At 42.1% G+C, this 27,648-nt stretch overlaps 2 protein-coding genes across 11 annotated transcripts; one reads left to right on the top strand and one right to left on the bottom strand.

The window, feature by feature from the left end:
- Positions 1-454: 454 nt before the first annotated feature.
- Positions 455-18,353, bottom strand: LOC109512365 (neuroligin-3-like). Of its 4 annotated transcripts, XM_019864016.1 has the most exons (9): positions 17,953-18,353; positions 17,506-17,656; positions 15,228-15,337; positions 11,500-12,162; positions 8,643-8,702; positions 7,892-8,041; positions 7,031-7,216; positions 4,186-4,975; positions 455-2,411 (listed from the first exon to the last, which is right to left on the bottom strand). In XM_019864016.1, the coding sequence occupies exons 4-9, from the start codon at positions 11,978-11,980 to the stop codon at positions 1,625-1,627; spliced, it is 2,454 nt and encodes an 817-aa protein (XP_019719575.1). In that variant the 5' UTR covers positions 11,981-12,162; positions 15,228-15,337; positions 17,506-17,656; positions 17,953-18,353; the 3' UTR covers positions 455-1,624. The 4 variants fall into 4 exon arrangements, with proteins under 4 accessions (XP_019719575.1, XP_019719574.1, XP_019719572.1 ...); XM_019864015.1 differs by having other exon boundaries at positions 17,506-18,353; XM_019864013.1 differs by lacking the exons at positions 17,506-17,656; positions 17,953-18,353 and having other exon boundaries at positions 15,228-15,652.
- cchcr1 (coiled-coil alpha-helical rod protein 1) lies at positions 10,972-27,648 on the top strand. Of its 7 annotated transcripts, none has more exons than XM_019864010.1 (19): positions 10,972-11,152; positions 21,876-22,140; positions 22,231-22,398; positions 22,476-22,593; positions 22,766-22,942; positions 23,038-23,201; positions 23,300-23,414; positions 23,567-23,677; positions 23,761-23,904; positions 24,013-24,123; positions 24,217-24,323; positions 24,918-25,030; positions 25,103-25,175; positions 25,270-25,388; positions 25,469-25,657; positions 26,306-26,425; positions 26,952-27,088; positions 27,172-27,292; positions 27,370-27,648. In XM_019864010.1, the coding sequence occupies exons 1-19, from the start codon at positions 10,987-10,989 to the stop codon at positions 27,498-27,500; spliced, it is 2,649 nt and encodes an 882-aa protein (XP_019719569.1). In that variant the 5' UTR covers positions 10,972-10,986; the 3' UTR covers positions 27,501-27,648. The 7 variants fall into 7 exon arrangements, with proteins under 7 accessions (XP_019719569.1, XP_019719566.1, XP_019719565.1 ...); XM_019864007.1 differs by lacking the exon at positions 26,952-27,088 and adding an exon at positions 26,554-26,690 and having other exon boundaries at positions 11,013-11,152; positions 22,210-22,398; XM_019864006.1 differs by having other exon boundaries at positions 11,014-11,152; positions 22,210-22,398.

The following is a 27,648-nucleotide window of genomic DNA, read 5'->3' as shown; positions in this document are numbered from 1 at the left end:
ATTTAAGCATGTTTGTTCGTATGCCAGGCATTCTCAAAGTGTTGTATGAGGACCACTAGTGCTGTGCTAGCTCTCTCTGTGGAACGTAAAATAATCAATGAGTTAAATACAAACACAATTTGAAACAAATCTGTGGAGTTCAGTTGAATTTAAAAAGAGCACAGTACATTTGCGGTTGAAGATGTTCTTCTTTCATCTCTCCATTTTGAATTTAACTGATCTGCAATACATTTTAATTGAGTCATTAGGTCAGTACACATTTTTCAGTTCTTAACTTTAAATGCAGTGTCTTTGTTCAAATAGGGATAGTGTTATGGTGAATAATGCTAAATCTACTTAACACTTGAAAAAAAAAAAAAAAGAAGCTTACCAGGAATTTCTGGTAAACTTTAGATTACTTCACCTTGATTATTAATTACCATTAAAACCATTCTGGACTCAACAAGACTACCGGTAGTTGGAAAAAATTGTTTAATAGGTTAAACCACATTATGACTGGTGGCAAGAACTAAAATCTTAAAGTCCATCATGTCCTTCAGAAAACAAGACAACCAAGCGTAGAAGTCGGTATGTCCAAGGTCCCAAACCACCAAAAGGATCAGTGACTTGTGGCTTTGATGAAACTACCGGTACATTTTAAATGCCATAAGTCGCTTTGTAATACGTACACTTACAATGTGATTACAGGTATCTCTTTGAAGAGTTTAGAATATGAATAAAGAAATAGCAATCAAATGTTATTCTGTACAAACAAGCAAAGCCAAAAAGAATTGAGAGTTTGTTAGAGTACGAAAACACATTTCAAGCCTAAAGTTTTCTCTAGTGAAGCAGAGGTTATATTCGTACAATGTATTAAGCAAAAATAACTCAGACTTAAAAACTTGAAAGGAAAAAAGGAGCAAGGATACTGAAATATACTACGATAAATTACACAACACTATATATGCAAAACATTTCTTTTGATAAGAATGCCTAATTTACAATTTTTTTTTAATTTTTTTTTTTTTTTTTGCTGAGACACCTCCTCACCAACCTAACTAATGTGTGAAGGTGCGTTAGTAGAAATTGTCAGGTATTTTGGAGACACTCATACGGACCTGTATTGGAGTCCATTTTCAATTGAATTACGTTAAGCTGCTGGAAACGAACGGCGGTAAAAATACATCTTCATAAGAAGCAATGAGAAATATGTATAAAATATCAATAATAGCAATACTGCTGTTTTCTGCTTCTTCAACATCTCATCTCCATCTGCGATGAGTTGTGACGCCCCATAGCTCCATGAGATCAAAATAGATACTAAGAAAGAGCTTCCCATACAAATCCAACTGTAAAAACATGATTGTTAGTTCTTTCAAGGGGAAATTCCCAAAAAGCCGTGGTGTAAAATGACAATTTTTTGTTTGTTTCTTTTGCGTGTCATTGCGGAAAAACGAGCGTGAAAATGACTGCTCTTAAGACTTCCTGTTATGACAGAGCAAAGGCAGAAAGCTGAAGCTTGCTTGGAAAGAAAAAATAAAAATAAAACCCCAAACATATTCAATCCTATTTTATCTAAACATCCTAAATACAGCTTTACATGGACGTGTCTTGAAGCGTACCACAGGTCTGGACTGCGGCCAAGTTATACACGTGTGGTGGAGTGAGTGCTGGGCAGGCCTGCGGAGCTGTAGCCGGCGGGGAAGGTGCTGTACGGACTCATGTTGGAGAGACCCATCAGCGAGTTGGGGATCATGGTGATGTTGTTGGGCGTCATCAGCGGGATGTCGTCGGGAGAGCGGCGCTGGTTTAGGGTGTAGTCCATGGTGGGAGACACGTGAATGGGATTGTGGAGGGCCTCGCACTGGTTCCTGGACAGGGTCTCGTCCACAGTGGCGGCGTGGCTAACGTTGCCTTTGCTGTCGCGTTGAGGACTGGGCTGCTGCGAGGTTTCCTGCCGGCTGCGTTTGTCTTTGCGGTAGTAGAGAGCGGCGAAGGCCAGCACGTTGAGGAAGAGCAGAGAAGCCCCCACGGCGATGGTGACGCTGAGTTCCGTGGAGTAATCTCTGGGGTTGGGCATGATCAGAGGACCCATTTCTCTCCCGCTTTCATCGCCGTTGAGGCCCGTGGACACGGGGGGCCGGCCGGTGCCTCCGGATCGCTTGCCGGCGGATTGGGTGGGATCCAGCGGTGTGACCTTGGTGGTGGTGGAGGAGTAATGGAACATGTCGTGGAGGTTGTAGAGATGGGGCACGAGGTGCTTCCAAAAGGCCACCTTGGTGGCGCGGTAGTGATCACGGATGCGAGGCTTGAGGCCAATGTGTAGGTAGAGCTGGTCGTAGGGGTCATACTTGGACCAGGCCACCTCCTCAAAGCGGTTGGCTTTGGTGTGGATGAACTTTGTATCCTGCGGTACGGGTTTGTTGGGATCCCTGAGGAAAAAAAACATTGGCACAAAGTCAACAAAGGTGAGCAAGTACAATGTGTCATTTTATATCTAAGAAATGAGGGAACCGCCGAGTCGAACCAAAATTGAGGAAAAATATGCGTCAAAAGATAAAACAAGACTCTACAGTGTCATCATGAGTGACAGTAAAAAATAATGAGAGTGACTATTTAATAATAATAAATTCTAAAATAAAAAATTATTCATCTCCAGTGACAAGGCTGACATTTTACTTAACACCTGGCCCAAAAGGATCATGACTCTATATTTATGGCCAAACGTATTAGACATACCTATAAATGAGTTGGTTAATCCGTCGTGGCTCAAGATAGACCCCGTTGTTCCCTTTACAAAATTAAGTCTTGATCGTACCAAGACATTCTGCACAAATGAATTCTTTTCCATGTTGTTAGACGTGTTTGGCGAGGCCATTTCCCATTCCGGCTTTGGCAAAATCCTCCAAATGATTGATCATTGCATTTGTACCTTGTTACATTGAAGGTGTGCGGTCACTGTTAAAGGGTGGTTAATGAAGATTTAAGAGTTTAATGGAAGCAAATCAACATGGTGGACTTTTGGAAAATGATATGCCTCTGCAATTATAAAACATTATACGTTAATTACAACCTTATAATAATCTTTTTGTTTCAGTGCAGTGTATGACCTCGCTTAAGGACAAAACGGCAGACATACTCATTAGACAGGACAGTCATACCTCGGTTTTCGACCATAATCCGTTCCAGAAAGCTGTTCGAAAACCGATTTGTTCGAAAAGTGAAACACGCTCTTTTTAAAAAACAATCACAATGGAACGCGACACGACGAAGCGTCACTTCCTCGTGTAAGGAAGGCGAGAGGAGTCAAGTGGCGCATTCAAGTGTGCTCAGTTTGGTTGAGAACCGATTTTCGGTCGTAATACGAGGCATAAAAAACTCGAAATTTTTGGTCGAAAACCGATTTGGTCGAGAACAGAGACGTTGGAAAACCGAGGTTTGACTGTATTTGACTTGTCTCCGCCAGATGCATTTATTAAATTATATCCCCTTCTAAGAATTTTTTTTTTCCCTTTGACATGATATTGAAGATCCTGGGGCACCATAAATCACAACCGAAGCACTTTTTGTACATCCATTTTGATCTTGCAGGATCAGTGTTGGCATAATCAAAACAAGCAGAAAGTGGCAAAGTAGGATCGGGATTGTGTAACATCACCGCCTCTACTCAAGGGCTCAGCATTCCCTTGATGCTCCACACCTACACATTAGCCTACCTGCTCTATTTGCTTAAGTATGCGAATGGTAAATGTATTACATCACTCCAATCGTATTCGTATGGGCACACACTCACATACTGTCGTATCGGATGTGATACGTATTGATCAAATCAAACGAGAAGGATATTTGATTTCTCGCGTTAAAATAATTGACAGTAATTGATATCAAATGGTGCGGCACTACCGAGCCACATTTCATGTGCTGGTGCTGCTTGGGAACCGACAAGGAAAAAAGGGAGCTAAGGCTTCAAGAAATGACAGTGAGAGTTAAGACTGGGCTTAATTAGGCGCACTATTTCCTGGCCAATGCTACAGTCTTTTAATCAGGGTGATGAAGTAGCGCGAGTTAAAAAGGTCGAAAGTCTTCAAATAAATAAGAGGTGCACATTCGAAATCAGGCAATTCAGAAGCCCCGGAGTCTGAAGTGAAATTGCGGCGAGATGACTTTTGCTGTTGAGACACATGAAGGCCTTTTGCTGTGACTCACCCGCTCTTGGCAAAATTGGTCCAATACGTCATAACCACGGCGCTGAGCATGATGTCATTCCTGGAGAAGTTGCAGGGAAACAGGTCAGTCGGGCCGACCATGGGGATGCCGAAGACGTAGGGCACCTCGTCGCCGTGGGCCGAGTCCGACCAAACGGGCTTCATGAGGCTCTGGCAGTGGTGATAGAAGGCATAGAAGTAGGTTGGCGAGCCGTAGCGGGCGTGCAGGTCGGCCGTCACCACCGAGGGTTCCACCCATTGGTGGTCCGTGAACAGAGCCACCAGAGTCTTCCGCCTGGTTTCCGGATTGTCCTTATCGGCCCAGTCTGTGTACATGAACTTAATTGTCTCCCTCAGCGTGTCCTTCCCTTCCGGGTAGCCATACAAACTGTCCACAAAGTCGGATACGACAAAGTCAAAGTCGCTTCCGGACACGCCGTCCTCCAAGTCCATCACGTTCTCCACAAAACGCAGACCCTCACCCTGATTGACACCGAGCATGATGTCATAGTTGAGGAACTCGCCTTGCTCCATCAGTATCTCGGGGTCGTCGGGGATGACGTCCCCATCGATTACCGGCCCAAAAGCCACGCGGTACTGGGCGGGTTGGATGTCTTGCTCCACCAGCTCCTTTGCGGTCTTCTTCTGCAGGCAGGAGACCATGTCCACGGTGTCCAACACATTGCAGCCCACCCTCTCCGCCAGCATGCGAGTGTACTTGACCGGCTGGTAGTTGACAGCCCAGCTGGAGAGCGCGGAACCGCTTTGTATGATGGCTCTATGGAATAAACCTGGGAACGCGGAAGAAAAGACACAAGAGATGCCAAAGGAACAGTGATTAGTGCTTTCAATCTAATCTGTATGCGCCGCATTATCATTTGACACAAACTGTAAGGACACTGTGTCCTTACTGATTTAAAGTAATTGGTATTCGCGGTTAGCGTCTATATGAAAGGCTTGGAACTGAACAAAATATAATTACACTCCCTGTCATGAACATTGAATATTAGTCTGGAATATACCGCACAGCTGGGCCTCGCTGATAGGAAGCTGCAAGTAGAAATGAATTGATAAAGAAGAACGATCGCCCCGTCATGTTCATTTTAATGATGTAAATAATAATACATCACTCTTTCGATCCCCTGTGTTTGATTCATGCGCTGTCACCGTTGTGGGCAGTAATGATCAGTTGGCAAAGTTGTTTCAAGCGCCGCCGCGGCGAGTTTCCCCTTCATCGGTTATTCACAGATGTACCGTGGCATCAAAAATCTTTTGATTGTGTGCCGCTAACAAGACGCCCGCTGCCCACTGCGCGACGAGAGAGAATTTCGTGTTGATATTGATAAATACAGAGGCTGCTTTGTTGTATCTTTACATGCAGAGCCGAGCCTCCATCCGGAGGTCCGAATTTGGCACCTAAATATGACCGGCGATCGGGAACAAGTCACAAAAGCCTTGCTAAGGTGAGGTCACACGAGTCGCTGGAAGAACACCTCTGGCAACACCGTCGCTTTTTTCTCTCTGCTCCTGTCATTTATTTCCATTTTTTTTTTTTTTGGCCACTGGCTATCACGTATGCTTCAAAGAGCTCCAGAGGCCCGTGTGCGTCTGCTGCAGTCCAACTAGGTCATCAAATGGAAACCTCACAAAGCACAGTTGCACTTGCCGCAGCCTCCGTGGACGGCATTGATGAAAACACCATTCCGGACCCTCTTGTGATTCTGGTCGGCTTCAACGCGAGGAAAGGCAGCTCCCAGGAGGCAACAAGTACTGAAATACACTACTTTGATTCGATCGAGCAGATTTGAATAAGTGCGCACCGAATATTTTAAAGCTACTTATTATCATAATCTGAGATCACATCATTTTCCTGTGGCTGCGCCGGTGATTTCCTACGCTTAGTAACAAGAATAAAGCCATAATGCTGAATATTATTGACATCTAAAATTAGCTGGCTGTGATTACAGCAGCACTTGTACTGTTTAGGAGAGGCTTTGAGATTTCAAAAGGCTTTGAGATTCTAATCAATATAACTCAGAGCTCAGATGTGGAAACTGACTGTTCGTCAGAAATACGAACCACATACTACAACGTCCCATCAGAGCTAATTTCATCCCAATGCTATTTCGCACACACTAGAGGGAATATTTAAAAGGCAGTGGCATGCGGTCAGGGCCTTGAAGACCTTCTCTGCTGGCTTCGAGACGATCAGAAGCACAGACCTTCATTTACAATTTAGATGGAACAGTGCTAATTTATTTCCAACAGCCTACTAATACCGAGGGTATTAGTCAATACCCCGTGGCATTCGGCGGGGGGAGGGGAAGATTTGTTTTTAGCATTGAGCTCACGTTTTCCCAATACGTTCAAACTTCTTCACCAAATGCGTTCGAACGACGCGTGTCAATACGTTTGAATGACTTGACAAACTTTTTCGAACAACATAGCCCGGTCTTAAATATTTACCCCACATTGGCAATTTCATGCCACACATACAGTAGTTGTATTGTGTTTTTGTCTGTTTTGCTACGCGACAATAGTGGTATTAAGAGAGGGATTAGATCACTTGAGTCCCCAATGAAGGCCCACGTCCCAAAATGCACCGCCCACCGCTGTTCAAAGGTATCTGTGGATGATATGCTGTGATGTATTAACAAGCATTAAAGCTCTTAAATAAATATCGCTTGACTGCTGGATTTGAATTAGCGCTAAAAAAAGAAATGAAGTCAGTAGAGTGAATCGACAGATATCAACATCATTCATGCCCATGAATGTTATTTTTAAAATAGTATTTTATTTTAAATTTAATACAATATTCCAAATCTATTGTAAAAGGCATCGTCTACCTTCTGAGTGGTGGGATAGTGTCAGTAGGCTCACGCAGGAAGCTCCGATTCCAGATCCAAAAACGGTGATACGACCCGGGTCCCCTCCAAAGTAGTTGATGTTCTTACTGATCCAACGTAGGGCTTGGATTTGATCGAGGAGTCCGTAATTTCCTTTTGCGGCCTGGTCTCCAGTACTAAGGAAGCCTGGACACAGAATGCAACCAGTCATAGGCAGTGGGGCCATCCAAAGGAAATGAGAGCATTTCTCCTCTGGTACAAATACGGAATGCTGTGCCTTGATCATTGTAGTCAGCTACACAATAGTTGCCGAAGGCCGCTACTGCATCAGGGGGCGCCCACCAAATCTGAACGTTGTCTTTGCAGAGTGACTTCATCAATTTCGACGTGCATGAATAAATAAATCCTTTTACCGGGGCTTGTCCCTTTGAATTCACAAAACCACACAGAGGTCGCCAGTGTTGAGAATTGATCCCGTTACATACTTATTCCCTGGTCCGGTTGTGCAACAACTCGTCGCTTCTGAATGCTAAACAGGAGGACACAGAATTCTCTCGACCTTGTGAGTTCTTGGGAATACCTCAATGGTTAGTCTTACAAACGTGTACCAATTAAACACATCTCCATCTGGGGGGTTGGGGGGAGGGGGTGTCACACATGTGAAACAATGTGCATACAATTACATGCGTTGTAATTACTCTGAAGACATTTGTATGCCAATCGATTTGGAAGATTTTTTTTTTAACCCCTTTACATTTTTCTTGGGCGATTTAAGTGGAACTTAATTTGCAATGTCTTCTCCCTCTAAACAAACTAATTGGCCATATGAAACAGCATTCGAAGGTTAAATGTTTTCATCACCTAATATTCCAATTCTGTAGTTGAGCGTGACAACAACAACGTTCCCATAGCTGGCCAGCACGCTGCCATCCATCATGTTCCCGGTGCCTTCCATATAGGAGCCTCCGTGGATGTACACCATCACAGGTCGAGCTTCCGAGTCCCTTATATCTGCAATGTCAACACAAACACACACACACACACACACACACACACACGATGAAGCACACAAAAGTGCAAGCAACAGTAATGCAAAATAAGATTAACAGAGCCTCATTAAAACCCGTGTTACAGCTGTATGAGGAATGGTTACAGACTGAAGAGAGAAGGTGCTTCGAAGCAAGCCGACGTGGCAGATTTATGGTTTGGAAGCTGCGATGACAATTAAAAAAAAAAAAAAAAACATGGTAAATGCACTCGAAGGATGAGTATGAATTAAATTCTCTGCAGCTTCTACAGTAATTATAGCGTTCTAACATATATGGGCACTGATGTTATTTACAGGGTGCGGAGCTCTGTGGTAGCCGATAGTGGCCACTCTCCAGCCACATTCATATCAAGGGGAAGATATTGATAAATGTGATTCTGTGGTGCAGATTACTTACCCTACGTAAACATGCAACTCGACTGAACATTTTGTCGACATTCACGAAGCCACACTGCCATTAATGTGGTGCGTTGAGCACATATGAAATCAGCAGGTATTATTTGAACCCAAGAGGCAACGAAATAAAAGATGAGACATCCAAGAGAAAGAAAACAACAAAAATACCTTCTGATATATGAGTCTCAGCGTGAGAAAAAGATGCCCCCTTTTTCTTGTGTTGGCTCCCTGTAATTCATATGAAGACAAAAAAAAAGGAATTTAGATGCTGTTTTCATTCAGCGCTTTGCTCCTTATTCGATATGCCGTCCAGTCAAGCAAACAGAATGGAGACAAAAAAAAAATCCTTTTTGGCACAAAGGCCATCCGCCCTTTTCTCTGTAATTTTCCACACAAAATGAGATGCTATAATTATGTAAACTCCAGTGATGTATATACATGTTTGCAATGTTAATTCCGGTTTAAATAATGGGAAAAGGAAGTGAGCATGCGGGTTGGTGTGAGGGAGTGAGAATTTGCATGGGGCATTGTGTGTGAAAATGCATGCATCCAAGAACGTTACATGCTCCCTCGCCACAATACAAGGTAAACATTCTCACGAGTTTCAAAAAGAAGGGCTGCCTCAAAGATTCTGCATTTCCGAACGCAGTTTGATTAACGTGAGCAGAGAGATGCTAATTTGCTGCTTCTTATTGTGGTTGGAAGTAGTTTGCAGTCATGTGTCCGAGTGTCATTTATGCTGCTTGATTCCATCATTCCCAACCACCGTGGCTGTCAATCAGACAACTCTGATACTTTTGCGGGGGATGAGGAAAAAAAAAAAGGCAAATAATCTGGTCACACCTGAGGGCATTTTAAGCATACCATGAATACAAATGAGGTGGCGGTATGTGGTGTGTTTTGTTGAAACGTCGTATTACGCAAATATGCTTTGGAGTGTTTTCATTAAGTAGTTCATAGGTGAGGAGACCTTTAGCCAGCGCTCAGACTGGGGGCCTCATTAAATGTGGGATGCACCATTTTGGATGGCTACCTGTCAAACAGGCTGTTTGTGTGCTGTTGCTAGGCTACTGTAGCTCAGCCGCACGAAGAGAGCCATCTTCCATCAGCCAAATGGAGGGAACGCTGGCTTTTTTTTGTATTGTTAGACACAAACTGAAGCAGCTCGAATAAGCTACGCATGTTTGGAAACACTAGAATATCCATCCAGCCATCTTCTATCCCCATTAAGGTAGGCCTACTGATTTGTAGGTGCACAGTAGATGTGCAAAATGTTCCCTCACTGCCTTATTTCACATCTCCCACTACAGTCAATGCTAAACCGGGACAGACTCGGCAACAGACAGAAGTTGACTTTTTGTACCTCACTAATTGCCCCCCAGAAGACACGCTGTCAGAACAACGATGGTGTTCCAGAAAATACAAGAAAAAAAACATTGAATCTAAGGTACGGGTAAATGCAAGTTTTAGAGGAAAAACCCTGAGTAAAGTTCCTTCTTATTTTTCTTTCCAAGTTGATTGAAAGTGTTTTTACTGCCCAGCCATGACACCTGCGCAATCAAATTTGATTCCAATACAAGAGCTGCGTAAAAATTCAGAGCCAAGGTATTCATTTCACGACGTGTTTACAATTTGGACTGCAGTTTGTGGTTGTGTAGAACTGCACCGCATCTGACTAACAAGTAATGTTTTGCATAAATACCTCAACTCAGTCACATTCAAGTGAAAATAGTAGACACAGCTGTCAATATGACGCGGTTCAAATATAGACCAATTAATAACTACAACCACGACAATAAATGTTGGTCCCTTTGGTGTCCTCATCAGAAACATTCACTCAGAGGGAAATTTGGAGGTCTTATTTTAAAATCCAGATGAGTCGATTGTGTGCTGCCACTTGACGAAATACATTTGAGTAAATTCAACACACCGCCTTTTTTTCAGTGTCTAAGGAGAAATCTTTTAAAATGTGCTTCATTTTATAACATTTCCCGCCGCACTGGATGCTTGTGATTTTTGCATATGTCGCACACAATGCTTGTGCTAACTACAGTATATTATTATAAAACAATTCAATTTGATCATCTATTTTCAATTTTCAGGATCATATTGAACATTGTTACCGGTGTCCCAGCAATTGCTGTCCACCCTTTCCTTGGGTAAATCCCTCTTTTGGAAATAATCTGATGTTTCAAGTGAAATTATAACCAGCATTTTTTTTCTTTCTTCAGTGGAGGATGAAACAATGGATAGTTGCAAAATATATATTCATTTTTAAGTTCATAAGATTAGTCAAAAATGCCCACGCTGTCAGCAACATATTTTTCTCTTTGCATGTACTGAACATCGTTTGCTTCCAATTACTTTACAAAATGTGAAAAATTGAACCAACATGCGCAACGTCTACTCAACACGGAATTCAATGGAAACTCAACTGTTTAGGGCGTGAGATGAGGTTTCAAAGGCACCTTATGATGACACTGCCTCTGTTATCTTTGTAAATGCTGATTTTATGATAAAGCTCTTGCATCGGCTCTTCGGAGATTGTGCAAGTAGAAATACTGTTGGAGAATGCCCACTAGGCATTATTGTAGTCATCCATCTTTGTAAAGGCAGACATTTTGAACTCCTGTATTGGATTTCCTCAGACTGTGCAACTGGTCATAATATTGTTGCCGGTGAGTATGTGCTTCGGCTCATTGAAAATTCTGCACAGTTTAATCAGACGAATACCTGAACCTTACCTCACCTCAGTAATGTTTCACTCAACGTTTCCTAGAGGGAAAGTATTCATAAACTTAAGTGTATTCATGTTTCTTAATGCTTCTTGCGGCTCCATGCAAACGCTTGCCATGGGCAAAATACATTTCCAGTTCGAATGAGTTTCATGATTTGATCAATCGAAAGTCCCAATGACCTGGTAGGACAATGATTACATGGCTTTGGCTGTGCGCACATCCACGATGACATCAAAGCCACACAAGCTGTGATCAATGGACGTCATTCGGCACGTCCGCCCACTCACCTTCCTCTGTCGGAGCGTAGATGTTGAGATATAAACAGTCCTCGCTCTGATCCTGGATGTATGAGGCCACCGTGTCCAGGTTGTAGGTGAACCAAATAGGCATCATTATCTCTGGCACAGTGCTGTGGATGTTCTGAGGGCACACGGGCATGAAGTGGGTGGCATTCTTGATACCCGACCAAGCGGATGGCTGATCCGGGGGCATGAAACGCTTGTCTCCCACTGGCGGGGCGGCGTAGGGCACCCCTAGATACTGGTCGACGGGCCTGAGCACCTCGCTGGGCACGGGGACCCTGAGGCCTCGCAGCTTCCCGAACTGGGTGGTCACTGTGGGGTAGAACTTTTGGCTTGTGGCCTTGGTAAATGACCAGCAGGAGCATAATATCCACCAGAGCAGAGCACAGTGGGTAATGGTTACCGTCCCTTGCTGGTGGAGCAGGTGCGCAGGCAGCAGATGGTCTTTAAATGTAGCAAGCCACATGGTTTGTATCCTCGCACAACACGGATGCACACTGTAGTGTCGGCTCGGGCCCCTTTGCACTGAACTTGTCACACAGACATCACTCAGGCGGCCTTCAGATCAGATGCTTATCAAATCTAAACACACCTCGGGCTGGCATGGACCATTGCCTCTTCTCATTTTCGTCGCAAAGCAACACGGATCTGAAAAGACAATAATTCGACTAAACTTTAGTGAAGTCCTGAATATGTCTCGCAAGCGTCAAAAATTCAAAGGTGTGGGAAGACAAAAGGATTTAAGATATGATGTCAGTAAATCCCCGCAAACTTGTCAATCACCGCATGCGATTCAAAATCGCCTTTTAGGAAAAATATTTTCTTAAGAACATATATACGGTATAGAAATGAATATGCATAAAATGGTGAATACTGATGTCTTATTTTTTTTTAGTGGAGGCGGAATGGTAACGGGCCATCTGTTTGATGTTGGAATGATGCAGTGGAAGCATATAGATAAAAAAAAAAAAAGGTGTGAAGCAACACTTCTCTTATGTAAAAGAACATTTAAAGAGACGGAAGATTAAAAACAGCTCCGTTTGAGAGGAGCACCTCTTCTTTGTGTCTTGACATTTAAATCAAAGTCACCTAATCTGGAAAATCACCAGAGAAAATGATTTTGCTTCCCATCCAAGCCACCTTGTTAGAAGCACGCTCCAAAAAAAAAGCATGATGTGAAGTGTTGAGCAATTCCTGAACAAGCAAGTGTGATGAGCGAACTGAAACACTGACTTTCCTTCCCAAAGCCAAATAATGTTAGCTTCATGAAAAAAGCTTGATGGAGGCTGGCAAACCGGAAGACTAATGGAAGCATTTGAGTTTAAATACGTCCGTAAAAACTATAAAACTCCATTTTCTTGATCCACTATGGGAGAATTTTTAACAGCGGTTGGAGAAACTCCTTCTGAATGTTCTGATGTTTCATATTGATCAAAAATCATTCTGCCTGAAGAAGCCACGTCATAATGTTGAACGATCCGTGAAAAAAAAGGAAATAGCTCGACTTTTACGTCGCTAAAGTTACGCTGTCGTTCTCTCGACCCCAAACTAGTTTAGATGGAATCAAACGCACTTCATTTTGCTTCAAAATGCAATGAACCAATTCCACAAATTAGCACCTAAAACTCATTCACTCCCAAAGACGTTTTTAAACGTCTTTTCAGACTTGGTCCAGAATTGGCTGGTACTGAATGAGTTAATTGATGAAGTGATGATTACACACGCCATTTCTGGAAAACCCAACATGCATGTTTTTCAGTCACTCGGTTTCCTAACTTATTTTCGTGGCAATTGGAAATATAACAAAGCCTGCCTTTCACTTGCTTCTACTATGTTTGGTCAACGACGATAACGAATCACTTTGATAAACAAAGTCAACAAACAGAAAACAACTTCTTCCTATTAAATCACATTTTCATTCCCCACCTCCATTTTAAAATCCTTATCGTCGGTTATTGTCGTGAGGCTATATTGCTCATCATTATATTGACACAGGCTTGTCAATGAGCGCGGAAAAAAAACAAGCTTGTTAACCTAATCAAATTTATTGACGAGTTTTGCCTCGAGCATTGTGAAAGCCCGCTGCTGGGAAGCAGCTCATTTTCCAACTGCTAAACCTATTTAAGATTAAAACGAGAGACAATTTGTGCCTCCCAAAAGGAGGAACTAATTAGCCAAAGACAAGCACGCTACTTCCTCTCGCTGTTTACAAATCATGTGATGCAGCACATAACTTTTTATAATGCTCGTCAATTTGTTGGTTGCGCAGAATGCGACATAAGTGTAATCACAGAGGTTCAATGGAGGCATTACTGCTCCTCTCTGCCTGGGGGCCGATTTTGTCTGCATTAATTAAGATGTATGATCATCGTCCATGGCAACAAAAAAAGGCTTTCTCCGTGCAAGAAATTGTAATAAGATTTTTTTTTTTCAAATTGCAAATGAGGGAAATTTCCTTGCTTGACGTTTGACGCTAAAACACGAGGATATCATTAGAATGTTAAAAAACTCCTGAAATGGAGCAGAAGCCCGCAGCAGTAGGCACCACCAATCAGACTTGGTTATTTGTTTTCAGCTCGATCAAAAGAGATAATATGAATTGTTAAAATGAGCAGCATTTGCTTTTGAATTATACATGCCGCTGCTTCAAAAGATTTTTTCTTCTATTTAACGTCTTGCAGCAATGTTAAGTTAGCTTTGCACCTGATGCAGAGTATTGTATCGAATATCGGCTTCAAGCTTGTAGTCTGTGACTGGACACAAGTTGGCTCATACCAAATAAGCTGTATTATAAACTCGAGCGATTTGAATGTACACTTTTTGAAGAGATACCGAATGTGAAAGGTGAAATGTTTATTTGCCTATAACTCAGCAAATGGGTATTATACTCAATAAAGGTTCCAAAATGTAAACCTCACATAACAATTTATTGCAGCGGGCCACAGATGTTTTATGCATCTCAGCGGTGGCGAGACGAGAACACTTGAGACCCTTGGGTTTACTGGGACCATACCAGTATAAATCAGAGTATTGGGCAGACGTGATCCCATTTAAAAGAGGTTTTACAATGATTGTAATAATCATATTTCACTCGCTACCGTGAGAAACTCCACATCTACACTGTTGACAGACACACAAGTCAACACCTATTTGACACCAATAAAAAAAAAAAACTGTGAGGACATCATATTGATGAGAATCTGGTATCACCTGGAGGTGTTGTGGAAGGAAATAAATGCATTTAAGAAGCACTATAATGTCAAATAACAGCGCCGGGCTCCCAATGCCCTTGTAATTTGACATGTGCACGTCCAAACCGATTTAGTGGATTCCTCCAATGCCCCTTGGATTAGCAGTGCAATGATAAGAATGGAGAATTGATGCAGAGGACGATACCTGGGGTAGCAAATGCAGCTCCATGTGATCATCAGCCCGTTTTTTTAATTAATGCAATGATCTGGCTCCATAGAAGGAAAACAAGCCACAGCCCAGATATGATGGGAACACATTATGGCAAGCTCGTTAAAATCCAGGTCTCCAACGGTGTCTTAATATATGCAGGATGAGAACATATGACCGGGCAACTAATGCCTTATCATTGTACAGCGCTTTACAAAGCCACTAAATGAATGAAAAAAAAAGAACCCACTGACATATATGCATGTGATCATTAGGGGTTAAAAACACAGCATCGTTTCGTTAGGTTAACTCACCTGCTTTAACAGACGCCGTTACGCGCTCCATCTGTGGACGTCCTCCATTCCCCCCCTCGGTTCGGCGTTCAGACAACAATGGGCTGGAATGAACGAGTTCCCGCGCTTCCCTATCGAACACACATCAGATCTTTCCTCACATCACACATCTCCTGCTTTGCACGGTCTGCGCTGCTGGCTTTGCGCATTCACGACGCCAAGGTCAGGAGCGCCAACGGTTTTAATGGAGCGCCCACTATAGCGATCGCTCTCCACGGCGCCCACTGGCCGCGCGTTGCTAGGCGACCACCGGGATACGCCAGTGCGTTAGATTCATCCTCAAAACAGCGGAGAAAATCCTGATTTAGCAACCATTAACTAAACAACAGTCGGATAGCACTCACGCGCGCCACTCACATTACGTTCCACCTCCCTTTTTTGATCACAAATGAGTCTATATTTGGAAGACTAACACCCCCCTTCCCCCGCCACGCCCCCACCATGCTTTTTAGCTATAAGGAACAAATGCGAGGGAAAAAAAAAACAAGTCCTCCAACAATTTCCTTGTAAATAAGGAATGTGTTTTAAACTAAAATCCACATCTATCCTGTGTCAAAATGGGCAGAGGTCTACAAGCTAAACATGCATTCACTTAATAGGAAAGGAAACAAAAGCCCTTGCAGTGTTGAAGAGCCTTGCAAATTAATGATAGGCGCCAGGCACTGGGCTGCACTCCAGTTTAATAAGCAGATGGGGAGAGAGGGTGAGGTGATATTTGTCAAGACAAAAAAACAGGGCAAGTTTTAAAGTCTCTGTAAAGTGAAAATAAAGGTCTTCGAACTGTGACACAGCACCAAAGCAAAATGTTAAACCTGACAAAAAAGAAAATCATCAAGTAAAGAAAAAGAAGCATAAAAATCTTGAAAAATCATGCTTTTATCTCCGCTCTCAAAAAGTATATTTTCGCTGTTACTTGTTTGCAGGTGTTGAGTTGAGTGTACTTTACTGTGAACCAAGCTAGCAATAGCATTAGCCAAAGGTTTTGGCTCAAGCACTGCCTGCCAGACTTGATTGACTGACTGACTAATAATGATATGTCGGGAGGTGCAAATAAAACAGATTAACGTTCCGGTACACAACCCCCATGACGATACAAAGGTTTACATTGTCTTTGGTATGCATGAAGCATTAAACGCCTACGCATCCCTACATATTTGAGCAATGAAAATACTGTATATCCTTTTTAAAGTTGATGGTGGCTGGAATTTATCCCACCAGGTCGCCGCAGACACTAGCAACTAGCAGTGTCAACTCCCCGCTTGCAAATGTAAATAAACAACTGAGCTGGTCTGTTAATTGTGACATGTAGGGAAGACACATTTTTAAGGTGGGTTTAGCTCGCTAGCTAACTGCACGCTGTAGTGGTAGAACTGGGCCAACTAAGTGGGGCGGCATGGCTCAGTGGTCGTTTCCCAACCCACAGGCTGGTGGCTTGATTTCGACCATGTCGAAGTGTCTTTGAGCAAGATACTGAACCCCCAGTTGCTCCGGATGCTGCGTCATCAGTAGGTGAAAGAGGGAACTGTGTGAAGTGCTTTGAGTGGCAGAGGTAGAAAAGCGCGACCTAAGTGACAGCCCATTTAACTGAAAATAATGAACTCACTTTTGCGCTAGATAACCACTGATGCAAACAAAGACGCTGGATTTTTTTTGTATTGTGGAGGCGGGTGGTCATGCAGGATGCCCAACTGTGACACTGAGTGCCGTTTTAGCCACGCCCACAACATCTGAAAAGCTAAAATGTTGAAAGAGTTTAATGCTATATCGGCACAGTTCAGTATAGTTATCAGTCTTTGCACATGTTTTCAGCAAATACCTTTTATCATGTATTATGTATTTGGAAAGTCTAAGATGGAAGGCTTTTTGGTTCACAGGACTGTACTGACTCCATAATTAATTGTAGCTTAATTGGATTTAGGTTTTGAGCTTTGTCAATTTTCTGGAGAAGTCTCATCATGGAGAAGTGACTCATCACACATATTTTTTTTAACGACATAAAATCCACTGCTATAAATACAGACAGTTGCTTACATATCAAACGCCTCTGGACAATATATGAGTCATATATATACTGGACATAGAAATTGCAGGAGATATTAACCCACTAGGTATTGCCTCTGGTTTCTTAATTTGGCCAGTACCCTTGTGGGGATTGTAGTCCAATACTTTTGAATGAAAAAATATAAATTCAAGACAATGTTTTCTCTTGGGAATGTCCTTCAGACCCGCTTGCACTTACCTGGCTCGAGGGAGGAGCTTCACTGGGGCAAACTCTCGAACACAAGATGGTAAAATGCAACAAAAAGCCTGAATTGTTTTCCACTCTGGGAAAATAAATGCAGCACTTTGCTGAGTTGCACATTCAGCTGGGAGATGACCCAGGAGGAGTCCTGGAATATAATAAAAGGATCAGAAAAGGAGCTTCTCGGGATCCCCCTAGGATATAGTGAGGGAGGATTACCGCGCTGTATTTCCTGACAATGCAGTCCCCATTAACAATTCAATTTACCATTCCAAATCATTCTAATTAAACTAAAGGAATGATAAGGAAGGGTAAAATTAGCAGGAAAAATACAAAAATAATCTCCATGAAAGAAATTTGTTGCAGGCAGGAATTTCAACAAAGGGCAGGTAAAGGAATAATTTTCACTGGTTGAGTCAATAATCAATTGAGCCGTCCACTGACTAGAATGCACAATCAGAATCCCTCCGTCGTTCTCCATTAACTCGATAGTTGCCTGCTGACTTACAAACAGATGGACACAGTGATGGTTGTCTGTGATCAACTGAGTGACATGGTCATTTGCATGGCTTAAAAATAAAATAAGCTTAACGGTGGCCTCCCCTCATGCTTGCAAAATTAGGTTGGAATACTGGAAAGATAATAGACACCAATTAAAGATGCATTTCCAAAATCTGCAGTATGTTTAAAAACAAGTACAAAGATACTTCAAATCAGCACATGCAGCAAATGATTTATTCAAAATGAATACCAAGATTAAAAAAAAAAAAAAAAAACACCAACCATATGTACATTTTCAAAATTAGAAATTCTAACCTGCATTAATTTTCATGCTCGTAAGGCCCTATGAAACATATTTAAAAAGATTATATACAACAAACATCAAACTTTTCTGCAATATCAACACAGAAATGAGTCAAACTATCTGGCGTGTTGCATCCGTGAAAAGCATTGGAACAGAGCATGTTTCCCGATGCATATTTGATAAGAGAAATGAATGCAATTGAAGTGAATCACTGTAGGTGTGAAGTCTGAATTTAAGCAGCAGAACGCAGTTTTTAAAGATCCTTGAAGGGAAGCTGCAACGTAACTTGGCTACCTTCCTAATAAGCATCAGTGTTGTCTTTGAATGCTGGATTCCTTGAGTCTTTTCCAGTTCTCTGCTGCAATGCACAGCATTGCTTTCTTTCAAAGAATGGTTTTACTAGATAACGGCTTACATCCAAGATGCTCTCATGCGTGCCAAAATCTGTAGCTTTTTTTAATTTATATAATAAACCTTGTTCTGTACAGTATGTTAACTACTCTTTTCATTTTAAAATTATTTTGAAATACAGCACAAACTGAATTCTTCTCAATTAGTGGGGCGGTCCCTCTTGGGACGTGGTGGGGTGGGCACATACGGTATAACCCTGGGTAACACTTTTTTTTTTTTTTTTTGCTGTACTAGAATAACGTGTAATCAAATCATTATTTGTCTCGCACTTCATCATGCAACGTGCAACCCAAATTGCTTTACAGTAAAAAACAAAGTATGAAATTGCACATCCGCTACATTAGGTGGCAGTGGTCTGCTCATATACGTGTAAATGTTACCAATAAATGGATTCTTTGTTGTAAGCTGATCTATATATATTTTTTCTCTTTGTTGTATTTAATGTTAATAAGGATACAATGTTCTTCACAGGTGTACTCATACCATTTATATAGACAAATTATTCTATTTATAATCATGGCGGGGAGTTGGGGGTGTGTGTGAAAGGTTTACTTCTCCCTTGGCGGCGGTGGGGGGCGAACTAAAAATAAATAATTGAGTAGCACTGCTACAGTCAAAAGCCCTTGAGGTTAGACACATCGGAATTCAACCATACTTTTTGGTGGAAATAGTGATACAGTATTTGTTGTGACTTGCAAAATTAAGGTGGAGTTAGTGCTTTATACACGTGGATAGTGGTTAGCTTCTTTTTCCACATGGGAGACAAACAAAAATATGAGATGTTTGAGGGCCATCTTTGATACGAATCTTTCCACTGTTATAATTCATCTTGAAGACAACAGTTTTGTTTGTTTTTATCATGATAGTAGTGGTTAACTTACAGTATTGTTTTACACTAGTAGGGATGTTAAAATGTTTCAGTCTGACCCTAAAAACCCTTATTTCTATTTCCGCCAAATCTAAACTAAGAGTCAAACAGATTATGATAGACCATGGGATTTTACACTCTCTGTGGTTGTATTGTCTCACTGACTTCTAAAGGAGATTTGCTGATCGGAAATTTCAATGAACCTCTGTGGAAAATAGGTCAAAGCTAAAGCTGACAGCTGCGGAGAGACATTTAAACACACCGTCTACAAACGAACGAAAGGTGGTGGAATGCAGAATATACTGCCATCTATTCTTTGATTAGATTTCCAGCAGAGGCATAATGAATCCATCACCATTGCAGATGCACACAACACACTTAGATATGTAAAAGTATTTAAAAAAAATGTGAGTTGTTAATTATTAATAGGATTATCATTTTGCTGTCGGGGGTACTGTGACATATTTATGAATGCACCAGAGCCCAAAGTCGAGCTACGTTATCAAAGATCATCAGACGTTGTTAGTAACAAGCTACATTCCATTTATTTAAAGAACTTTTTGGATACATTGTACTCGTCAGAGTACTTTCACAATTGCTTGGGATAACTATCTTGACTCAGCAGTTACTCAGTACTTGAGTATTTTTTTTAATGCTTAAGTAATTATGCAGAAGTATACGGTACATTTTACTTGTACTTGTCATATTTTTCGAAAGTAACAATACTTTCATTTCAGTATAATTTTTTACTTCTCTACCCACCTCTGACTACCAAAATTAACCAGTAAAACTGTACTAATTTCTTACCATGAAATGGTACCCTCTTTTCTTCTTGGCTATGATCATTAGTAGGAAATGTCAAACATACCTGTTCTGAGGAGAATTTGGCAAAGAAGGAATGGCATAGTTAATCACATCGTTAATGGCAATTTAACAGAGCCTCCTCTCCATTGATCATCCCAGTGATACCTGTATTGGAATAATAAACAACTCATGGAATAACGCTTAGGGAAACAAATTGGCTTAGAGTTAGACCTCATAATTCACCTCCCATACAAATATCTGTCATGTGAACACCCTGATAGTCCACAGTAGGCAGCGTCTACTCTAATGGGACACATATTGTCTAGGATTAGGGTAGATTGTAGGATGATTGATATATATGTCTTCACTATGATTTACTCGCCCGTGTTCATTGTCAGCGTGAAACAAATCCCTCTGCCTGTTCGATCAGGATCCCCTGCAGTGCCAGTGACCTCTGCCATCATAACAATTGAATCGTGCCTGTCTGTCAAACTATCTGCCCCGCCCCCTGTGAACATTTTGTGTTTTAGACTCGTGTTAGTTAAACAGTTGTGGCGACACAAAATAAATGATTTGTATACAAGGGGGTGTTAAAAGTGACATGTTGGGAAGTGGGGGTGGGAAAGGTCGTCAGAAGACGTCGACAGCCTTATGAAAGGTTACAAATCCTGCAAGACTAAACTCGGGGTTTAAACGTAAAAATTCTTTCATTAATCGCAAGCCCACAATGCACTGCGCGAAGTGGCGTTATTATTGAATGTATCGTCTAATTTACAACGGTGCCTATTTAGAAGTGATTATTTTTATGTATGTTTATTGCAAAGACTAGATTCTAGATTGTTAGCTAGCTAGCTATAGAGAATAGCAGGAGTGGTGAAACAGAGGACCCAGTGGCTCAAACAACGACAAATATGTGCTTGAAAACAACTTAAACTGAATGGATTGCTTCCTGGAAGATCATTTACTCCACTGAAAATGGACGGGTATAATCGTGGGAAAGAAAAGCTTAACATACCAACCGATTTTACATCACCAAATAGTTCTCGTAAGTTGTTTTTAGATGCTAGTCTGTCATATGCATTGTGGCTTCGCACACAGTAGCTATAACGACGTACTTTGAATGGCACTGTAGTAGTTGTTCACCGCACTAGTTCGTAAACTCTTAAGTGAATATTTATTTATTTCGGGATATTCTCTACATCTAAAATGTGTCGTGTCATATTTTACGTTAGTGTGCTAGGAGGTTTTAGTGTAAAATATGAGCCCCTGCTGAATAAAGGTTGTGTAAACACCGAGTACACAATACATATACACACGCACACACGCATTTCACAACAATCCCCATTGGTCATGTATACATGCCCTCGAGTGACAAGTACAATTGGAACTACTTGATGGTTGTCTCACCATAGCCATAGATTAAGTACTTATCCCTTAGCATTCACATGCATAATTTACATTTTTTGTCATGTTATACAGGGAAACCCCAAGATGACCTTGTACCTCCCTCTCATTTTGCATCAAGTGCCCATGCTGCTACATTGGCCACAGGCACACAGCCATGCATTTCTTGGATGAAACCGAGTGTCCCCGCAGCTCCACCAAAGGATCCCTGGCTTGGTGGTACTAACACCCAGCGAGAAATATTAACACAGAGAAAGGAAAATCAATCCGCCGTGATGCTGCAAGGACACAACACAAGAGGAAGGACTCCAGAGGAAAATGTGTCAGACTTGAGGACGAGGTATTCTACAGTATGATTTATTTGGTCAAAAATACCATCAGCTGGGGGGCTTGGTAGATACACAAATAGCTCCCATTTGCTCAAACACAGATCCAGAGAGAGAGGCGACCAGTGGTCCAGATGGGAAGAAGAGTGGTGTCTGGAGGCAGAAAAGCACAAAGCGGAGGCTGAGCGGTTGAAGGAGCAGATGGAGGCCCTGAAGGACACTGTGCAGAGATATAGGGAAGAGATTAGAGTCAAAAACGACACCATAAGCAGGTAGCAAATGGGTCTACATATTCCTGAGATTAATCTTGGATACTCTTCATTAAAACGGTATAATTGTTGTACATCAGGCAATGTCATGACCTGGAGACAATGAATCGAGAATTGAGAAATGTGAGGTCTGAGCAGAGCCATCTGAAGGAGGAGCTCATTCACTGCCATGGACAGAAGGAAAAAATAAGCTCACAGGTAGCTGTATCACAAGCAAACATTTAATTTCGACTGTACTGTTTGTTTCCTGTGATCACCTGGGATGAACTGACATTTCACCTCCTCATGTTATAGCTTATAAGTTTTTGTTTTCTCCTCGATTTTATTTACATTTTGAAGATGGTAGACATTTTGCACTTGTGTTTTACAGCTAGAAAGATTTAAGAAAGAGTCTGATGAGGAACTGGCTAAAATGAGGAGTGAAGGGGAAGCTCGGGAGCTCACCCTTAAGGCCAAAATGAGTGAGCAGCAAGCAGAGGAGGCCAGAGAACAGTCTTTTAAAATGACGGAAAAAATGCAGCAGATGCAGAAGAAGCAAGAGGAAGAGGTATTTGCCAAATCCTAAACTAGGCAACTATATATGAGATGACCCATTTCATCCGATGTCTCCCACCGTTTACATTTTCAATTTCTCCTCATCAGCTGCGACAGTTGAACGCCGACCACTGTGTGGAATTATGCACAGCCCGAAAATCAAATCATGAACTGCAGAGTAAACTTCAGTCAGTGACGCGAGAAGTGCTGCAGCTGAAAAGCAATCTCATGGAGGCATCTGCAGACAGAGATGAGTTGAAAGAACATTTAAGGTTCCACATTGAATCCAACCGGAGCGATAGAAAATGAATTCAACATTGTTGATAAGACGAGTGAACACATTTGTTGGTTGTGATTTTTTTTTTTCCAGACAAATGGAACAAGCATACGAGACACAATCAGCAACTCTGCACACTCTCCGAAATTACATCGGCCAGGTTGTCGCGGACAAAGGAGAAAAGGAACAATTAAATGAAGCAGTTGAGGTTAAAACAATGCGACGTGTTCAATGTGATTTGCCCAGTACAAAGGGTTTTTTCTTTTTTTGCGCCTTTCAGTAGATTAACAAGAATTACAAACAAACGCGAGTTAATTAACGTTCAGGATTCCGTCTGCATTGTATTTGTTCATCTTGTAGAGACTCAACAAAGAGAAAGCAGCATTGCAGAAAACCACCGAGCTATTGACTGTCCGACTGAACTCCATGAGTGAGATAGTCTCCCTCCAAGAAGAGAAGATGCTGAAGAAAGTGCGCATTCGTTCTGGTTTTCTTCTTACTTACTGTACATTTGACATAGGAAGCATTGACCGAAGTGGCCTGTGTTAAAATAGGCCTTGTCAGACCCACTTGCGACACAAAGAGCCGATGGTCTTCTTGTACTTCACCTCTGGAGGGAGAAGGTTTTCAAACTCTGCGTCCAGCTTCGTTTGAAAGACATCGAGCTGAGAGATGAGAGGGAAAAACATCGTTCAGAGGTGTCAGAAACAGCAGTCTGACAGGAAGCTGGGTGACAGCATCACTTTCAATGTGTTGGGAGACAAGCGCGTTGGCGTGGAAATAGAATCCTCTTCTTGGTGTTCTAGGTGGGACTTGTGGAACAACAGCTGCAAGAGGAGCGGCATCGCGCAACGGTGCTCCAGCGCAGTCTCGACGCCGGGATAGCTGAGCTGGACCAGGAGAAATTGGAAAAGGAGGTGAGCATCTCTGGAAACGAGGTGATTTTTGCACCGTGGATGCACAATGCGGAGGACCTCTTTCTGATGCTCGAAATTTGTATTTCTTCTTAGACTTTGAGACGGGACTTGGCTCAGGCTTGCAAGGAGACTCAACAACTGAAGGCAAAGAGTCTCAGCTTCGAGGCTGGGCTCAAAAGTACAATAGAGGCCTTGCATGGGTAACCCAGGATGAAAGCTCCATCCAACAGTTTTTGCAGTGGTGCCTTGAAATACAAGTGACTAGAATAAAGCGTTTCGTTCGGATGATTCTGAGAGACCAATGCTGTATGATGATTGTGAACTCAATTTCACCTCACTTCACAATAAGCAGCAGTTTGGAACAATGTTGCCTTCAGAACAACCTCTCGGCTTAATGCTAACCTATAATGGAAAATGCCCAATGACACAATAATGCTAACAGCATTGATAGTCAAGATTTTAGAAGCAAGAGATGTTTGAACAGCAACGGTGGCGCAACGCACTGTAGACAGAAAACATAATACATGCAGGCTTATATTCTTTATCCGCTATGAAAAATTACTATTACAGCATCTTACTGAGCGAGTTACAGTAGTAGACCGTATTATGCGGCCTTCCGGTGGCCAGTGCAGGCACAACCGAAGGAGCAGAACAATGGAATAATTGCCGCATTAAATCATGATGCGTGCTATTTTTTTTCTTTTTAAAAAAGGGTTGATTTAGGGGAAAAACTTAAGGCACCACTGTATTTGTGGTTGATGTTTCATGATGTTGTTGTTCTTTGTGCCTTACAGGTTTAGTGTGACGTTTCATCGTAAAATAGCAGAAGTGGATGCAGCACAAGCAAAACTTAATAGTTTTGGCCCACGGTTGAATTTTGCCAGAGGCCGTGTGGAAACGGTCCAAGGTGCTGTTATTGAGACTTGATTTGTATATGTTACCCGATGTTGTTGTATATCGTAATGATTTTGCTTCACAGCTTTGTTCATGAGGAGGGTTGCTCTGCACAAAGTCCAGAAGAACAGTAAGCAAGCAGAGCAGACAGCGGAAAGGTAGTCAATTTGGCACAATAAATTCACTTGAATTCCTCAGAGAGCCTTCACTGAGTTGCGCCCCCCATGCTTTCTTGTATTTGTTGCACAATAGCATCAGAAATTTACAAGAAGAACTCACTTTGGTGTGTCAAGAGAGAAGCAAGCTCACACAGGAGCTCAAAAGAACGCCGGAGCTGATTGATAAAGCACTGAATGATATAAAAGAAGAACGTAAGCACATTCCAAGGGCACTTGGGCTTCACCATCTGATTAGACACCGCCTCTCACTTTGCATGTTTGCGTCCCTTCAGATGAGAATAAACTGAGGCAGCTTCAGGAGGAGCTAGAGAAAAGCCGAGATGAGCTGCAGAAGGCCGTGTCAGGCGGAGAGGAGGTCCGGCAGAACCTGCAGCAGGTCCTGGCTCAACTCGAGTTGAGCAAGGTGACACAGGAGGAGCTTCAATCTGAACTTCTGAGCCAGAAGGAAAACAGCGAGCAAGGTAAGACGGACGTAAAGGTTTGCCACGACAGATCTTGATTCCCAAATTCTCATGGAGTGTCTTTAACTCAGGGTTTACACCTAAAACAACACAGATGCAGTGGGGCGCAACTATGGATTTAAGATGAGGCCTCGACCAACATGGATGCCAATATATGGCAGAATAAGAAGATTATGATAAACGATTAATTGGTCTTTTAATTAAATATATATGTAATGAATGAAAAAAAAGATTAACTTCTTTCAAGTGCAAAAAATAAGCCAAAATGGTCCCATTTTTGCAGATTAAAAAAAAAAAGCTCCAATCAGCTGATTAGTCAGTCGAGCCCGACTTAAGATTCTGTTTAATTATGATCTTCAAACTTATTGTTTATCCACATATGATTGAGGCCTGATTCTGCTCTGAGAATTGCTTTAAACATGAATTTGGATCTTACTCTGCCTGATTATCTTGCTGTAAATTGGGTCATATGGGAAGAAAATAAAAAATAAAATCACAATTGGGTCACGGTGTAAATCCCGCCTGAGACATGATTTGGATCATAGAAGACGTGAAAGTTGAACATAACAGTCAGAGCTCTTTGGCAACAATAGATTGGAAAGCGCAGTTACTTTTTTTTTACCCTGTGTGCATTTCTGCGATGAATAGCGTGCATCTTCCACACAGCCCTGCGGGAGCGAGCATCTGAGATTGAGAGCCGCTGCACTGAAAAGCTTAGTGAGATGGAGGTACAAGTCAGCACAGCGAAGAGAGAACACACCAAAGCAGGTTGGGGGGAAAAATCACAACACAATTCAAACCAGAGTCAACTATGTCCTATCAAACATACACGGAATGTGTGGTAGACACACGAGAGCTGCGCTTCTGATCCTAATTCTTCATCTCTTATTTTACAGTTATGACTTTACGACAGTTTGAAAGAGCGGCGGCGCAGAAACAGAACTGCTGGAACGAAACCCAAAGTGACCACACAAAAAAGGAGGTCCAACGTACACAACCACAAGAGGCTGAGACAAACCGAAACACACTGCTGGTAAGATTACCAAAAAAAAAACAACTTTTTTTTAAAGCATACTTTACCGTCTCTGTTCAAAAAAAGGAGGTCCAACGTACACAACCACAAGAGGCCGAGACAAACCGAAACACACTGCCGGTAAGATTACCAAAAAAAAAAAAACAAAACAATCTTTTTTTTAAGCATACTTTGCCGTCTCTGTTCGAACATACACGGAATGTGTGGTAGACACACGAGAGCTGCGCTTCTGATCCTAATTCTTCATCTCTTATTTTACAGTTATGACTTTACGGCAGTTTGAAAGAGCGGCGGCGCAGAAGAAGAACTGCTGGAACGAAACCCAAAGTGACCACACAAAAAAGGAGGTCCAACGTACACAACCACAAGAGGCTGAGACAAACCGAAACACACTGCTGGTAAGATTACCAAAAAAAAAACAACTTTTTTTTAAAGCATACTTTACCGTCTCTGTTCAGTCAACTAACAATTTGTGCCGCAGACTGCTGTTGCTGAGACAGAGCTGAGGAACGACTTTTTGCAGAACACATTTGCCCCCAGAGAACAAGGAGAAAAACCTTTGGAGAGAAGCTGCTTTATGGGATCACAACTAGCTCCGGAAAGTGAGTAGTGTGATCGTACTCTCCCCTTATTCCAGATTTGGACTGCCTGACTGGTTTGACTTGCTTTATCCCGCCAGAGAGACTCCTTTCCGTTCTGGAGGAGCTCCACACGCTCAGTGCTGCAGTGGTAAACAGCTCTGAAGACTCTGCAGATGAAGACGAGGGGCACAGCGACTTAATGCACACTGTGATGAGGCCCTGTCAGTGAGCGCATCTTTATTTTGTACAGCCAAACCTGAAAGACTTGCACTCACTTGAGGTGCACCTGTCAAACTACACTTCAACACTCTTGTGTGAGCATCAATTTTTTTAAGTCCCTAAAGAAAATAAAATATTACTGTTTGGTGTTAATTGAA

This window comes from Hippocampus comes, unplaced genomic scaffold, assembly GCF_001891065.2.
Source record: "Hippocampus comes isolate QL1 unplaced genomic scaffold, H_comes_QL1_v1.1 scaffold57, whole genome shotgun sequence".
Lineage (NCBI taxonomy): Eukaryota > Metazoa > Chordata > Actinopteri > Syngnathiformes > Syngnathidae > Hippocampus > Hippocampus comes.
Note: the sequence above shows the minus strand (reverse complement) of the source record. Positions and strands in the feature narration are given on the sequence as shown.

Bases quoted from the DNA above. Each gene is read 5' to 3' on its own strand.
- LOC109512365 (XM_019864015.1), bottom strand. From the start codon at position 11,980: ATGTGGCTTGCTACATTTAAAGACCATCTGCTGCCTGCGCACCTGCTC. The intron at 8,042-8,642 runs GTATTTTTGTTG...TTGACATTGCAG, and splicing joins TGAGACTCATATATCAGAAG to ATATAAGGGACTCGGAAGCT. The intron at 2,412-4,185 runs GTGAGTCACAGC...TTTTTTCCTCAG, and splicing joins ACCAATTTTGCCAAGAGCGG to GGATCCCAACAAACCCGTAC.
- cchcr1 (XM_019864010.1), top strand. From the start codon at position 10,987: ATGATAAAGCTCTTGCATCGGCTCTTCGGAGATTGTGCAAGTAGAAAT. The intron at 11,153-21,875 runs GTGAGTATGTGC...CATGTTATACAG, and splicing joins TGGTCATAATATTGTTGCCG to GGAAACCCCAAGATGACCTT. The intron at 23,202-23,299 runs GTTCCACATTGA...TTTTTTTTCCAG, and splicing joins GAGTTGAAAGAACATTTAAG to ACAAATGGAACAAGCATACG.